Source organism: Alternaria infectoria (assembly GCF_024043175.1).
Source record: "Alternaria infectoria strain BMP 0036 chromosome Unknown scaffold_4, whole genome shotgun sequence".
In the NCBI taxonomy this organism is placed as follows: Eukaryota; Fungi; Ascomycota; class Dothideomycetes; order Pleosporales; family Pleosporaceae; genus Alternaria; species Alternaria infectoria.
In genome coordinates this window covers 1,050,999-1,066,865 of record NW_026250693.1, presented here as the reverse complement: position 1 = coordinate 1,066,865, position 15,867 = coordinate 1,050,999, and the positions used below count along the sequence as shown (strand labels likewise).

General features: G+C 52.6%; 5 protein-coding genes across 5 annotated transcripts; 1 reads left to right on the top strand and 4 right to left on the bottom strand.

Moving 5' to 3' along the window:
• Nucleotides 1–292: 292 nt before the first annotated feature.
• On the bottom strand, nucleotides 293–1,738 carry J4E92_003362 (uncharacterized protein; the record flags this gene model as incomplete). Its single annotated transcript, XM_051494760.1, has 1 exon — nucleotides 293–1,738. The coding sequence occupies one exon, from the start codon at nucleotides 1,736–1,738 to the stop codon at nucleotides 293–295; it is 1,446 nt and encodes a 481-aa protein (XP_051355053.1).
• Nucleotides 1,739–2,310: 572 nt separating this feature from the next.
• DPH1 (Diphthamide biosynthesis protein 1) lies at nucleotides 2,311–3,795 on the bottom strand (the record flags this gene model as incomplete). Its single annotated transcript, XM_051494759.1, has 2 exons — nucleotides 2,311–3,557; nucleotides 3,615–3,795. The coding sequence occupies 2 exons, from the start codon at nucleotides 3,793–3,795 to the stop codon at nucleotides 2,311–2,313; spliced, it is 1,428 nt and encodes a 475-aa protein (XP_051355052.1).
• A 369-nt stretch (nucleotides 3,796–4,164) lies between these two features.
• Nucleotides 4,165–9,418, bottom strand: J4E92_003360 (uncharacterized protein; the record flags this gene model as incomplete). Its single annotated transcript, XM_051494758.1, has 6 exons — nucleotides 4,165–4,418; nucleotides 4,501–5,378; nucleotides 6,167–6,609; nucleotides 6,924–7,267; nucleotides 8,559–9,257; nucleotides 9,307–9,418. 6 exons carry the CDS (start codon nucleotides 9,416–9,418, stop codon nucleotides 4,165–4,167), a joined length of 2,730 nt encoding a protein of 909 aa, XP_051355051.1.
• Nucleotides 9,419–9,744: 326 nt separating this feature from the next.
• Nucleotides 9,745–12,799, bottom strand: J4E92_003359 (uncharacterized protein; the record flags this gene model as incomplete). Its single annotated transcript, XM_051494757.1, has 4 exons — nucleotides 9,745–10,469; nucleotides 11,108–12,156; nucleotides 12,206–12,633; nucleotides 12,692–12,799. The coding sequence occupies 4 exons, from the start codon at nucleotides 12,797–12,799 to the stop codon at nucleotides 9,745–9,747; spliced, it is 2,310 nt and encodes a 769-aa protein (XP_051355050.1).
• A 521-nt stretch (nucleotides 12,800–13,320) lies between these two features.
• J4E92_003358 (uncharacterized protein) lies at nucleotides 13,321–13,944 on the top strand (the record flags this gene model as incomplete). Its single annotated transcript, XM_051494756.1, has 1 exon — nucleotides 13,321–13,944. One exon carries the CDS (start codon nucleotides 13,321–13,323, stop codon nucleotides 13,942–13,944), a length of 624 nt encoding a protein of 207 aa, XP_051355049.1.
• Nucleotides 13,945–15,867: the final 1,923 nt, after the last annotated feature.

The window sequence follows — 15,867 nt, the reverse complement described above, 5'->3', positions numbered from 1 at the left end:
GCATTATTGTTTTCTTTCTTATGAGCTCGTACTTCGGGCATCTCCTGTTGCATCGTGTTATCAAGACACCAGCGCAGTATCAGAGACCGGAGGTAGATATGATAAAGACATAGCTTGGAATGTGGTAAAACAAGAGAACATCATTGGAGTTCGGACGTGAACGGTAAGACCGTTTATTTACATCATGAATCACTATCATATCATACATACTTACAGGCCCCAGGACGACTATGCCATTCAGCGCACAATTCCACAGTCCCTTCAGCCAACCTTCACATCAATCCACCTACCCCTACTTCCTCTTCTTCGCCTTCGCCTTTGTCTTCACGCCACCACCGCTACCTCTCTTCTTCGCAGGCGTCTTCACAGTTACCGCTCCAACACCCGCATCCTTGTTGTTCTCCATCTCTTTCGTACACATGGCACAATACCATTCTTTATTCTTCGGAATCGCCTTGGAGATGCCGATGCAACGACCATGATACCACCCTATCGGACAAGCGTCGTTATCGCAGCCGATCATTAGACTGCCGTCGTCATGGCCGCGACAAGTGCAGTGAAGGGTTTTATCGACTGGTTCTTGGACTGGAGCTTTGCCTTTGCCTTTGGATTTAGCTGGCGTTTTGGGCTTAGCTGGGGGCTTGGGTTGAACTGGAGCCTTTGGTTTAGGCTGAGGCTTGGGCTTGATTTCGACCTTGGCTTGCTCTTCTTTCATATCCTTGGCAGCTTGACTTTCAACTTTGATTCGAGCAGACTGGCGGCGTGTGCCGGGAGCAGCTTCTGGTTCGGAGGTTGTGGAAGCGGGTATGTTTGATGCGACTTGTGGTGTAGCTTGGCGTACGACTGCAGTAATGGCAGGAGCAGTAATCGGCTGAGGAGATGGCGGTGCAGACGACTCCACATTCTCGGGCGCGGGTGGAAGGTCGGCAGGTACCGTCGACTCTACACCGCTCAGCTCAAGATACAACTCTTCTTCCCGTATAAACCTACCCTGTGCATCCCTCCTCCCCTCTTCAATCTTGTACCGTCGAAGAACTTCTCCCTCCTCCCCTACCATCTCAATCCGCCTCTCAGACACCTTGACTCCACTGGAGCTGCCAATGTACGCCGCCGCCGACTTCTTCATGGCGTGTTTGGCTTCACCTAGACTACCAAAAGTGACGACCAGGGAGCGCTCTGCTCCCTCTTCCTCGTCGTAGTTATGATTGAGATACTCAACACACAGACCATACTGCACTGGCAAAGCTTCCAGCTCGCTCGCACGGGTCCACAGTTTCACGCCGTCCGCGTCTTCACCTGCGGAGAAGACTATGTCCATCTCGTAGCGTAGAACGACATGGTTCTTACTATCCAGGATCTCGTAGAGGCGGTTGGTGCTGAGCTCCTTTGTCGCACCCCATTGGACGTTCGCTTCGATTGCTTGGGTAGCGTGGTCACGCATGGCCTTTTGGGTGGTCTCGAAGACGGGGGATGCGCTGAGGAGCTGGTGACTGGCAGTCTTCGGGTCTTCGAGGAGATCGTGCGAGTACACGGCGTAGCGCTTTGTAGAGCATAGGGTCTCATCGGTGGACAGTCTCTGTGAGTCCAGTCGCGGTCTCTTTGGAGACTCCCGAGGAGGAGGGGAGGGGTCGGCTGATGGCTTCCGCTTCAGAGAGCTCGGTGTAGCCGGAGGTAGAGTCATGCTGGACGGGATGGTGTCTGTCTGGAAGATGGGCGGTGGAGCTGTTTCTGACGACATTGTCGCGCCGATCGAGCAGCAGCGAGTTGCGGATCAATTGGTCGCAGTATAGTGGAACATCCCAGGTTAACGGTCACTGTGTCGTAGAGAGCAATCGGGCAAGATGGGAGCCTAACGGTGATATCGCGAATGTCCGTGCTTTTGTTTTTGCTAGCGGGAAATGCTCCTTTGATGCCGTCGCAGTGAAAGAGGAGAGCAAGCGGCAGGCAGCCATAGCTTATCCCAACTGCTCGTCCGCGACGTAGAGACGCGGAGACGCGGAGGAGTCGAAGTAGCAAGTGTCGCCACGCGATAATGCAAATTTAGTGTTTAGCATTTATATCTCTGACTGTAAGCTGCCTTGGGTATCACTAAAATAATTTTCCAAATTTGATGAGTATCCCGCCTACCCATCTAATCACACATCAGGCTGGAACTGATATTGGTACATAATCCATTGGTCGAGGCGTCGGGGTCGGCCAATGGATTGTGTACCAATATCAGTTCCAGTCTTATGTGTGATCAGATCGGTAGGCGGATTTAGTGTAAACTAGCAGAAAAAGACGCCAAACCAATGCATGCTTTGTAGTTCCTCAGGCCCTGACTGCTACTTCGGCAGCTTTCACGTGATCTACCGTAGTTCGTCCCAAACCCTCTTTGGCGTAAAAGTCCATAGGATAGAGGTTCTTTCTGTCCTTGGCCTCGACTCTCCTCACTGTGTCGTCTTCCTCCAACCATGGCGCATCTCTTACTCCAAGGGTAACAAGCGCCTCATAAGGACTAAGCAATGGCCTGGGAAATGCGTAACCCCAGTCAATGCTCAATCTAGGACATGCGATCTGTACCCAAGCCTCTACATCGGACATCATTGCCAGTTTACCAGGGAAGATCTCGGACATGAGCAGATTTACACATTTGATGCCTTGGCGCGCCAGCTCGTTCTCGATGAGCGTAAGTGTGTGTGGATTTCCTTGCCGTCCTAGTGAACCGAGGATAACGCCCCATGTACGAGCTTTCCGAGCTGTAAGAATAGCGGTGCGGCGTAAGTCGTATAGTGAGTCATGTTCATAGGTCTCGTGTGTAAGCCGCCGTGAGTATGGGTCATAGCGGTATGCAGGTATGTGTGGATTGGCGATCATAGCGCTCTCGAGGTGGAAGCGTCCGTCGCCAAGATATAGTATCATGTCTGGTACTTCCTCCTCTTTGCCTCGCGCATTGAGCTGGCCTGGCTTAATGGCCATCGACGGTGATGTGCAGCCCAGAATCTCGCCCTTGGATAGAGGCGCGATCTGTGGCACAAACGGGTCGTACCCTTCCTTCCGTAGTATCGGCACAATGCCATGTATTGTAGCGTTGAACTGAATGGTGCCAACTAACGCGATGGTCTTTCCCACGGGGAAATTCTCGGTGATGGTGTTGATCAGATGTTGGGTATCGATACTGATGGAGACGAAGATGTACAGTGTTGCGATCTTCGTTACAGCTACCGGTATCAGACAGCTGTGCGCGTAGTGTATGAGCAGATCGCATCCCAACGCTCTTGCAGTGTAATCGTCTATGCAGCAGGCGCCGTATGTGACATCACCCATTATCAGCGTCGAAGTACCGGGACAGAATCGCGTCAGGATATCGGATATAGTCGTCGCGAACAGCAGCAGGCCCTCGGGGAACTGCAGGGCTATCGACTTGGCGCCGGATGTCCGTATGCGATGTATACATTTGTGGATCTCGAAGCTGTAGTTTGGAGGCAGGAGGGCGATGGCGTCGTTGATCTCCTGGTCGTGGAGGATGTCGTCGGGGATGGCGTTCAAGACACGAGCAGTACGTCGAGGCTGGGCAACTTGGATGACTGTTAGCTAGATGTATTAATAAGCATCTGTGTATGGGCTCCTCACACCTTGTATCGCGCTGGAATCCTCAATGTTGGCATTGGGATCCGCTTGCTGCTCGCCCGCCTTTTCCGCCGTCTTTCTGCCCACAAAACGTCGCTTCGGTTGTTTCTGCACGGGCACAGCCTCTTCTGGCATGCCCTGCTCGGCATCGGGCCCCAGGTTGGTCGCAGCTCTGTCGTCTTCCATTTTGCGCGTCGATGTCGTGGTTGAGCGCGTCGCGGGGTCGGGTGCAATCATGTGCCGGGGCTCAAGACTTTTTTGGTAGGGCTGAACCCAGGGTCCAAAAGTCGCCTTCTCCTTCCCTCCCCACACCCCTCCCATGCGTCAACGCGAGAGTAATCATAAATTAGTTTTTTTTGACGAGCATTGAAAAATTGATGGTTGAGATGGACAGGTTGTTGAATTCAGGGCATCCATATCAACGAGCAAGCTATGCACAAACGCCTTCAAGACCAGCGTCTGTCTGAACACAGGAATGTCTGTCATATATTACGTCTCGCCATATATCTAGCTTCCATCTAATGTTCCCTGGATCGCCTCGCAGTTACTGACGTTTCACAGCTTCGCGAAGATCTTATGCATACGCGCCACGTTACGGCCTCCGTCCCGTCTGGCGACTTCGCCTTCGCCTTCGCCTTCGCCAGGGTTGGCCACTGGGGCGGCGTCTGGCTTGGATACATACGCGATCATGCAGGGAGGCTCGCGCATCGTCACGCACTTGAAGACTTGGATCTTCTTGATGTACATGTTGCCCAGCTGCGCTTTGTGCTGAACCAGCAGATATGCGAAACCTTGCATGTTCGGCGTGCCTGGTCACATGTTAGCCAACCCTTCTCAGCCTTTGGTAAGCGAAGAGGCTTGTGTATCACTACTGGAGTGTGCAAGTCTTACCCATGAGTGCGTTCATTTCGTCTGTCCCCCGTTCGAACGTCTGCCCTGGAAAATCTTCTAGCTCAATTTTCCCTCGAGTGCGCAATGCTCTCATCGCCACTGCTCTAGTCTCTGGGTTGACGATCAACACAGATATGAAGTAATTTATGTTTTTGACATCCCCCTTGTACCCCTCTATCATGAATTGCCAATCCAGCCACGCCACGTCCGAGAATTGGTTGAGCTTCGGCAGTCCGTCACCAGTAATTGGCGGCGATACTTTGGTCTTGCCTGCTTCCCTGGGGCTCGTACGGTCCATGCCCATAATGACGCCGTCCTTGATGTTGAGTGAGAAGGTAAATTCAGCACCTGTGGATCGGTATTGCTTGCCATTAACGTCGTATCTTTGATCCTGGAGAGCCGTAATATATATAGGCGTGAAGTGTTGATAGTTGACGATGTGGTTCTGGCCTCCCTGGTATCTGCTTGCATCTGGGTTGATTCCGAGACTCGCGAGAGCGTCACCGATACCCCATGTCCTATAAAAGTCGAAATAATAATCGTCTACGTGATCGAGATCATGAAACATCCAGTTCCATCTATGGAGATCACCAATAGCCTGGAACGGTGATGCTGCCGTGGTACGTCCTGGGTCGTACTGGGGTCCGACTTCGCTGTCGTCGTGGCTCATCGCCCACGAGAGCATGCATCCCTTTCTCCTGCACCTATCCCAGACCTCATCAGTCGCAGGTTCATTTTGTGGATTCGGAGGAGGCCGATTTGGCAGACCGGGCGGAGGAGTTCGAGGGGGCGGAGGCGGAGGCCCAGCGGCGGCGAAAACCTTGCCCGGCGCCTCGAGGATCGTGACATTAGTGGATAGACGATCATCGTTTGAGCAGCTGAATGTTAAAGTCAGCTGCAAGAATTTCAATCAAGCAAGACGCTGGTACAAGAACTATCAAACCCGCCGAGACGGAAAGCGGTTTACTTGGGAAATGCCTACTCTTGACAGATCTCGCCTGCAACGGCAGCGAACAAGCCAGCAAGCCTGACGAACTGGCGGATCCGCATACTTTTCAAGTTTGTTGCTGATAAGTGGAAGGTAAGAGAGAGAAACACCCGGGTGGTGTTGGATTCAGAAGCGTACTACGCAAGCGGGATTGAGCTTTTTTGTGCGTAGCTCCCGCCTTCACCTTCACTGCGGATGAAGTGAAACGAACGAAGGCGAGAGATTTGTGCACTTCCCAGACCTTGCGTCACCGAATAGCGCGCTCTTGTTGTGCGAACGTCTCCAAGTGGTTATGGCTCGCGGGCTGTTCTTTCCTCTTTCCCCAACTGAGCAGTTCGTCGTACAGATCCACATATACGCACCTACCTTCTCCCAGGGCGACGAAAAGATCTATCGGTGACTTCTGCGCAACTCCTGGAATAACAGCGATACGTCTAAAGGCGTGTTTCATTCGAAGCGCGAGCACTTCAACCTGTTCGTTTCATCATTCAAACACTACCGACGCCATCAGATTGGCATATCATATCCGACTATTAACATCTTCCACAGTCATCGTCCAGCCCTCATGGCAAATGATGCGCAGGAATACATACAGGGTATCGTGTAACGCAAAGAGCCCCCCCATGATGTAAAGAAACAAGCTTGGAACCAGATCAAATGTTCAGTTTACCTCCCAACCAGAAGCCACCAACCCACAACGCTCCCCAAACCGGCTGAAAGAAAGCTCGAAGCACCGCCGGACCAGGACAAATTCCCGTCAAGCCCCAGCCAACACCAAAAGCTGCAGCTCCGACAACGAATCTTATATCCACATCTTGCAATGTCTTCGTAGGTAGCGAGAACTTGTCGGCGAATGATGGTGGGCTGGTGAAGCTTTTCATTTGGTTCTCGATCAAGTTGGGTAGGACGCCGAAGAGTATGACCAGAGCGAGTGACGGGTCCCAGTGTTGCAGATCTGGGAAAGAGAAGAAAGCGGCCACCTTGTCCGGGTGTGACATCTGCGAGATATGAAGACCGAGTGCGAAGAGTAAACCCGAGAAAGACTGCGTCGTAAGGCGTGCAGCAGTATGTGCATCTGCGGGCTGATGTTTGGCGTCCTTGATTGCGGGCGCGACCGTGACCTGGGCTACGAGTTTGGGTATGGTTCGCGCGGCGAAGATGCTGAATACGGCAAGTATGAGAAGAGATGCAGTTGTCTCGGTTGACGGATACACAGGCGTGTAGCATGGTGCACTGCCAGGGCACATCGGACTCGATAGGCTCGGATTGACGAGGTGATGTGTTATGATCGCCGCGGGAAAGAAGGTAGCAACTGCGATTGCTGAGCGTCCACTCAGTCTGGGGAGTCCACACAGCATGTGTCCGGATGTACACCCATTCGACATCTGGCAGTTCGCGTTAGTGGTGAGAGAGTCTAGTACCAAAGGTCTCTTACCTTTGTTCCCCATCCTATCAGAGCACCAATCGCTAGCGTAAACAGAGCACTCTGTGGACTTGTCTGTACAGCAGGATACTCCGTGATCAACTGCGGTGCTAATGCCTTCAACGGAACATAGCTGGCAGCCATGCCCGTGAAGAAAGCGAGCAGTTCCTTCGTAGGCGCAGAGAAGAGTCGACGCAGATAGCCGCTGAGTCCCAGGATATCGCCATTCTGATAGAGGAGGTTGCTAGTCGCTTGGTGTAGCAGAAAGGCACCGATGGAAGTCTCGACAGGTGTAAACATCCTCTTGATACCGGTATTGTCGTTTCGTCGGGTCCCGTCCCTTAAAGAATCCCACTCTAACCAATGCCTCGTCCCGTAAGGTGCATCAGCAGAACGAAAGCAGCAAAATCAAAGAAACCCCCTGCCAGCGAAGGACTAACAAGCCGTTTGTAGACCACCACCTCATTATGAAGGACTAGGTCACTAGACCAGATCTTCTCTCGCTAACGGGCCCATGTGCCAATCGCCGTGTAGACATTTTCCCTAGTCGCCGACCTCACGCTGCAAACGTGGACTTAGCCGAGAATGCAATCATCCCGACGATGGATATATCGTGGAGGCGGACTGGTGGCGCCCCGGCAGCAGATACGCATATACCCCTAGGTAAATTGACTAGCGTGGGTACTAAGCGTGGCTCGCGCGTGGTAGGCGCGTGGGTCGTCGGCGACGAGAATGCGCCCCAGGGATAGCACATGGGAACTTTACCCGGTTCATGGCTTGCGCGACTGCATGGCGAGGCTTGCGTACCCGCGAACATGATGATGTAGAGTCGACGAGGCGTTTCACGATGTGGGATATCGTATGATTTCTGCGCTGAGGGCAGCGAGTGCGAGTGTCATCGTTCTCGGGGTCTTGGAGGCTAGTCGGCGACCGAAACCTCGCACCGTCGGAATTACCACGGCCTTCCTTCGTCATGGAATGAATTACTAACGTGGCCCGCTAGGTCAAGCTGGTGTGTGGGTGTCTAGATGGTTTCTAGAAGGACTCCGTGCGACGGACGGATGCGAGTGCCGGGTGGCGGCTACTGGCGCGAACTTCATCGATGGTCCATCACGGCGGCGACTGACTTCGAGTTTTTGTCACTTCTTCTCACGAACGATTGTATGCGTTTGTTGAACAGCTTCACATCGCTGCATATTTCTTGCATACGCGGCCCGCTTATCTCAGATTATTCTCCGTGTCAGATCTGCATGTCGCAGCTACCTCGCCGACCAGAATGCCTGCAATGGGAGCGATACAATGCTTCTCGAAGATGAGCAAACATGCCAAGTACTCAACGGACACCGACACACCGCAGCGCTGCGCCGAAGTGTGCATCTGCTCTGATTGATTGCGTGGTCGGTCTGCAAGCCAGTCGTCGAACGCGCAGCTCAAGATCCTCCTTATTTCTATTCTTCAAACTACTCCTCCAACCACGGCTTCGCCAAGTAAACCCTCAATCCATGCCATCCTACTAGGGCCCCCAGTCCGACCGTTGGCAGCCACTCATGCAGCCTCTCCTGGACACATCAATCGCCTGAAGGGTGCATATCCATCTTGATGAAGCAGGAGATCAAATTACATATATCCTGAGTCCTGGCCACCTACTTAAAGCCTCCAACCCCATCTCACGCAGCCACGCAGCCAGCAATACACCTTTCTGAACTCCCATCCTTCCCCTCCTCCGCTTCATCTCGAACTCCTTGGTAACCGTAATCCCGACTTTAGCTCTCTCGCCATAGACCTCAGGCCACACATGTATAAACGCGACATGCTCCTCAACACCGACCCACCACTTATTATTCTCCTTCACGCTGAACACATCGCCAAAAGCAGTCCGCACGTGTTCGGGGAGTTCGAAGTGCAGCTTCAAGGACGGGGAGTTTTTGTATGCCTTCAGGAAAGGGAGAATGTCGATGTTGGGTGTTGACCACGATGACTCTCGGACCGTGATGCGTACGCTGCCTAAAGGAAGGGTGGGAGGCTGGTCGGGATCACGGGAGGCGGTGCTAGATACAAGGGCGTCGAGCGAGATGGACATTGAGTGGTTTTCGCGATAAGTGGCTTCGTATTCTTTTCGTATTTGATGGCAGGTCTGTGTGATGCCCATGTCGTAGCGTTGTATAGTGTTCCATTCTGGAGGTTCGTATAGAACGTCATCTTTGTTCTCGTAATACAGCACGATCTGGTGTGCGGGCGTGTGCAGGTAGTTTGGGGTCGAGGAGAATGATGTGGTCTCTGAGTTGACGGGAGCGTCGTGGTTTATACGTTCATTGGCGAGGTATGAATATATTTTGTTCCGAAGTTCTATGCTTGTTAGTGATGCACTTGATGACGACGGTTAGTGTGTACTTACCACCGGATAGGGATAGAAACCCGAGCCTGGGGCTTTCAACAGTGAGGTTTTGGAGAGCTGCGTTGAGTTCCTGAATTGAAGCGAGAGTATCGGACTTTTTTGGACCGGACATGTTATATGGTAAGCAGTTTGCTTGCCTCGATGGGTAGAAGTTTTCAGGGTGGTTTGTAATCAGTAAGACATCCGAGTTGAGCTGAAGGTTAGCGATAATTGATCAGCTCTCCACATGCGTCAGTCGAGATAGTGGTATTGTGCACTGCTTTCACTACACCTGCTTTAGTTACACTAAGAACAAGGCCTGCGCGTGCCGTCCAATTCACCTTTCAGCATTGGAAAGCTACACGAACCTCTCGATGGAGGGCACTGTTCCCGTTGAACCAGATCTTGGTCTTATACAGATCTATCCCTCCGTTGGGTGTAAACAAATACGACGTGCCCTTATTCACTGTCGAGCTTCGCTGACGTCGCAGAATCTTCCGGAACTATATCGCCAAAGTGATAGAGGAGCGAACTGTACTTGCCACTATTCCTGTTGAGACCAACACGTTTACTCCATGCCATTGCTGCGATGAGATGCTTAGTCTTCTCATAGAAGTTGAGACCCATCCAGCTTTCCGCCCACTCTTTCTTGACCACGATTGTGGTCTTCAGACCTTCGTTCGGACAACTGCTGATGGTGATCTGAGAAATGCAGTTTTTTGCGTAGACATTCCAGCGGGGGTTGCGATGGGTGTTGAGCAGCGAGTTGAACAAGCTGTTCTGGCGGAAGTCATTAGTGTCCTCGTTGAGAAAGCGTGCAATCAAGCGTGGCGCCCGAGCGATGATTTTGACCAATGGGAGTATATTGACGGAATGACGTGTTACTAAAACCCTTGGCCTCAGCAAGATAACGCTACCGACCGCGTCGTCGTAAGTGCCATGTTGTGGATCGACAAACGTAGAGATGTACTGATCGACCTGGTAATATGGTATTGCAATAGTGGTAGTTGTGAGGTAGATAGGCAAGAATTCATCGCGGATCTGTCTACAGGTTCGTGTGAGACCTAGGAGCGTACGATCCTGAGCAATCCAGTCGATGTTGTTCTTAGTAAGGCTGGGGTCGTGCGAGAGCTTGACCAAGATGCTCTGCTCAGCTGCATACTCATATATGTAGTTGCGGAGTTCTTTAGATCTGATTAGCAACTGTGAAATCTGGTTCCGAATTCTTGACTCACCCCCAGATAAGTCCAGAAAGCCGATAGCTCGACCTTGGCAAGGCGATGCGGGCGTGGGCGCAACAGCTGCGCCAGAGTCACTCTCGGTTTTTTGCATGGTATAAGTCGCTTGTCGTGTAATAGTTCCCAAGGCAATGGGCTCCTCCAAGTGGCTGCGAAGTAGACCGAAGAAATCAGAGACCCGAAGTGAGTGAGAATAGCAAGAGTGGTCTTGGCAAACCACCTGACGCGGAAAGTGGGTCCACAACAAGTGAGGAAAGTGCGTTTGCGTTTGCGCGAGTGAGAGATTGATGTGGAAATTAAGATTTGTAATTCAGAAGATTTCCACGGCAGCAACATTTGGGGCCTCTGGCGCATAGTATTGCACTCATGGTTGGGATGGAACCAAGTAAAGGATACCAGAATCAAGGAAAGCGGCCCAACCACACCGGAGACATTCGATTAATGTGAAAGATCTACGAGACCGGCTCGATTCGATCTTGTACCGTAAATCGTTTGAGACGTTTAGTATCTGCGTTAATACAGCCGTATCGTCGTCCAGTTCGTCCTCGACGTATCATTCGTTCAAGATGCTCAATATACCTCACCAAAGCCCTTTCTCTCGGCGTCTTGCATCTTGTCAATCTCTGTCTCGCCAATCTTCTTCTCTTCCTCCCCGGCTTCCCTATCCTCCTCACTGTTCTCAACAATCATGTTGCCTTTCAACGCTTCCGTGAGGATTGGTTCTCCTTCCTTCTCCTTTGCGAACGCAGCGTCATCGCTGGTGGCATCGCCGTCGCCCAGTCTATCAGTCCTGACGCCGTTACCCATGCCAGATTCCTCTTTCCAGCTCTGCTCTGTCTGTTTGCGCTGCAGTTTGCGTTCTTTGGACTGTCTGCGCTGCGTAGAGCTTGCTCGAAGGAACTTGCGATGTTGTATTTGTTGCATGCCCGGGAAGTAATCGGAGTCATCAGAGAAACCCTCGCCTGGTGTCTTGTGAGGCTGTAGGTGGCGGAGGACAGCTGCGGTTCTCGGTTGCGCATGACTACCTGAGCGTGACATGGACGATGTTGCTTCCCCTTCGTCACTGCTTGTAGCGTCGTTGGACGCATCGTTTGGAGACGCTGGTGTTGGAGGCATTTCCGGCATGGTGGCACCCTTAGTACTCTGCTTCCGCGATAGCTTTGCCGGCGACGGCTCGTTGATGATGGGAGCGTGTTCAGTCTGCTGCGCTGCAACTGGGTGGTCCTCCTGTTCGCTTTCTACAGGCTCCATATGTGAGACTGCCGGCGGGGGCAGCTGTTGCGATTGTCCCATATACTCCATAGTGTTCTTGCGCATCGGTCGACGGGGGTAGTTGATCTTGTCATGGTCACATCCGTTGACGCATCCTCCCCATCGGCGCGTGGGTATGGTGGGGGATGCGGTGATGCCTCCTTGGCCCAGGCCAGTCAAAGGTGTGGCCCTGCTCGGCGTAGATGAGGTGGCGCTTTTTGTCTCTTCCTTCTCCTTCGCAGCACGGCGCTTGAGTTCCGACCATGTTCGTAGCTCGTTCTGGAGAATGTATCGGCCGTTGTTCTCGCTTCGCTTCATAATTATGAATTCGCAGTGGTTGACGTTACGGAGATCCTCGAAGTACTCGACCGACCAGTGGTACCTGGTGCATGTTAGTTCTGGACTACTGACCCAATCGTTATGCGCCTCACCATTTCATAAGGAAGACCCGCGACATCAGCCCGTGTGTGACCAAAACGCATACACTGGGAAAGTTGTCGTCTTGGAAAGATCTCCACAAGCTCTCATTGAAGCCACTGACTCGATCGTACGCGTCAGCCGCACTCTCACCATCAGGTATACGGTAGAAGAAGTGCCCATAGTCGGCCCTCTCCTGCCACATGCGCTCCATCTCCGCTGAACATGGCTGGAAGTTGCCAAAGTCCTGCTCGCGTATCCGGGGCTCTTCGAAGACGGTTATCTTATTGCGGGGAAAGGGCGATGGTGTTGGGTCGTCGGAGGTCAGGGTACGGAGTATGCCTTCGGTCGTCTCGCGCGTGCGACGGTAAGGTGAAGTGAAGAACTGGAGAGTGTCGTCTGGCTTGAGCAGAGACCGTAGCTGTCTTCCTGCCTCTTCTGCCTACAATCATATGAGTTAGTCATGTCTCGTCTCAAGTCGAATGGGACTGGGGGCATACCTGAGTCCAGCCATGCTGGGTCAGTTTCACTCTATGGTCGGGAATGAACTGGTGGATGTCGCGATTCTTGTTTCCCTCTGACTGGGCATGGCGGATCAATATGATCATCTGCGAGGGAGTTAGCCATTGGCCTTGGTGGTATTAATAAAGTGGACCTACGCGGGGTTTCCCCATGTTGAAGAGAGTGGGATGTGTGTATGGTGTGGGTTTGGAAGATGATGTACGTGTAGTTGATACTATGCTGTACAGCAAGGTGTCTTCGAGGCAGGAAGGGAATATGTACAGCTGCGCAGGGAAAGTGCGATCAAGGGCGTTTCATGTGCAGCTGCAAGCCCGACGATAGCGGCGACTTCGCTGGCGCGAGTGGCTTGTTCGGCCGCCCGTAGCGCCCCCGAGGTGTTCGCCGCAAGTGCTAGCGCGTCATCCCTCGCGACTGTTTCTTGGCCCTCATTCTTCACCACTTTTTCTGCATTGCGCGACAGCACCCGTACACGCTGCTACTGCCCACGTTATCTCTTTGAAGGCGCATCACTCCGGGCAACTACACACGACATCATAAACAAATTATCGCCCCCCTGCCAGCTTATCACTGGCCAGCGCTTCGCATCTATCTCTGTGGACTCACCACAATGTCTGAACCCATCCCCGAATCGATACCCACCTCCGCCGATCCGCGCTCGCAGCGCCCAACGAAGAAGCGCGCGCTTACTCCCCGCTCAGCGCAAGCCTCAGAAGTCGAGGCTCTCTTCGCGAAGCCTGATCGCGATATCTACATCCCAGGCTCCAGCGCACTAGCCAAATCCTCTTTACCCCCAGAAATCGTCGCCAATGTACAAGGTTCCAGTGCAGGTGCGGGAAGTGGCGAGTTCCACGTCTACAAGGCGAGTCGGAGGCGCGAGTACGAGAGGCTGAGGATGATGGACGAGGAGGTGAAGAAGGAGGAAGACGAAAAGGAGTTTGCCAAGCGGAAAGAGGAGCTGGAAAAGAAAGACAATGAGAAGACGGAGAAGAATCGGTTGAAGCGTGAGAAGGCGCGACAGCGGAAAGAGAAAGCCAAGAAGGGTGGAAAGGGTGGAACAGGCAGCGAGAGGGATGAGACACCAGTCGCAGAGGATGGCAAGACGAAGAAGAAATTGGCGCCGAATGCGAATGTGCCAAAGACTGGCACCGATGAGGACGCAGATGCCAACAACGAAGGCGGGGAGGTCAAGAATGCGGAAGAGATTGGTCTAGTCATCGAAGACGATGACTGAGCGGCGTACACACAGCTCGGAAGAATGGTTGCATGAGTGGAACAATAATCATTTTAATTCAGCAAAGCTCCATCAAGAGCTGATGGAGATACTCTTCACATTCAGGTCAAAAGGTGCGATGACATGGATTTCTCCCCAACCTGGTGCTAACGCTCAATACAAAAGTCTCCTTACCGTTGTCGCGAGCCGTTACACAACCCTCTATCCGATGCAGCCCTCCACAGCAGCCACGCCTCCTTCATATATCGCCCGTCGACTGTCGTCAGAAGCATTCGCATCAAACATCTGCAATCAGGGCTATGTTGCTTGTCAAGGATTAGCGGCACAACAGGAGAATTATGCAGGTGCGGCCCGGCAAAGTTCGCGGCTTTTCCCATTCCAACCAACCATAATTGCTGGGCATTGCAGGACCTTGACGGCTTCATCTGTCTGGTTCACTGGCTCATTGCGACCGCATTTCATCTACTCTCGACAACATCCATATACTTCTTCTTCATTTACCGATCAAGTTTTTGGCAACGAACGGTCGGGACTGCCTACCGGAGTCGAACTCCGATGAGATGCGAGAATGCGGGGAGTTCAGCGCTGCCCCTCACATCAATTTACCTCATGTTCGATCTTGATTAGTCTTTTCAAGTCTCGCCAGATTTTCCTTTGCTGCCCAAAAAAATGACGTTGTCGTCAATTCACATACCAGGTGTCTGAATACGCCGACTTGCCGATGTCCTCTTAGTTTAAGCCTCGAGACCCACAAAAACTGCTCCTGCTAAGTTCTGCATGAGCTCACGACTGACCGTCGTGGCGGAGACCCGAGCCGCACTGTACGGCATCTTTGAAGCCTCATAAGAACGATTCGACGTTACTGTGTTATTCACAGCCAAATAATTGTCCCGAGATCGGCTAAACAGCCCGGCCGTCACATCTAGGAGAGACGCGTCCTCGATCTTAGTACCCAAAGTAAACAATCTCGATTCCATCCCCGTCTGGTTGCATGCAGTATCTATCGGCATTTGAGTACCATTGCTTCTATACAGGCCTACCTGCAGGCCTCTTGCAAGTCCGATCCAACGAGACATCAGAGGCCTCAGGCCACACGCTCAAGATCACCTCTACCATTGGGTCGTATATATGAGCTGTTTCAAATCATACCCTCACCGCGGTTGTACAGCCCGTTCCTGCCCTGAACTCAAAGCTTAATTAGACAACGGACCCGGCCACAAGCAACCGATAAATTGGCCGCTGTGCTACTCTTCATAAACACCCTGGCGCGACGCTCTCTGCACAACGTGTCCGCAACGTCATATCCTCTCAACATACTCGATCGGCCCCAAACCTCCGCGAGTGAAAGAATTCTCCGAACTCTGGGCTTTGATAGCCGGGCAAATATGGCGTTGCTGCACCATTATACGGGATATTAGGATTCATCAACATGGGCTTGAGGGCGGAGGAACAGGGAAGGAAAGTAATCTACGCTGACGCATGGTAGCCAGGTACGCGTGTGCTCTGGAATATGTGGAAACTGGGGGTGAGCAGGAGTATAAGAGAACCTCGTGTCAGAAGTTTAAATCGACATCAACGAACAGCTTCCACTTTACTCACTCACTGAACTATACATCCGCACACTATGAAGCTCACCACCGTCATCCTCATGGCCGCTGGGTGCACCTCCCTTACCAAGCCACTTCCTCAACACCCCAACTAACATCCCCCAGCGCCCTCGCCGCCCCCATCGTAGAACGCCAAGCCACTCCCTCAATGCCCGTCGGCATCCCACCCTTCCCCACTGGCCCTCGCCCCACCGGTCCCATGCCAACACCTCCAGGAGGTTTCCCCGCGTTCCCTACTGGCGCTCCTCCCTTCCCAACCGGCGGCTTTCCTGGCTTCCCCAGCTTCTCAGGCGGTGCGCCTCCCTTCCCAACTGGT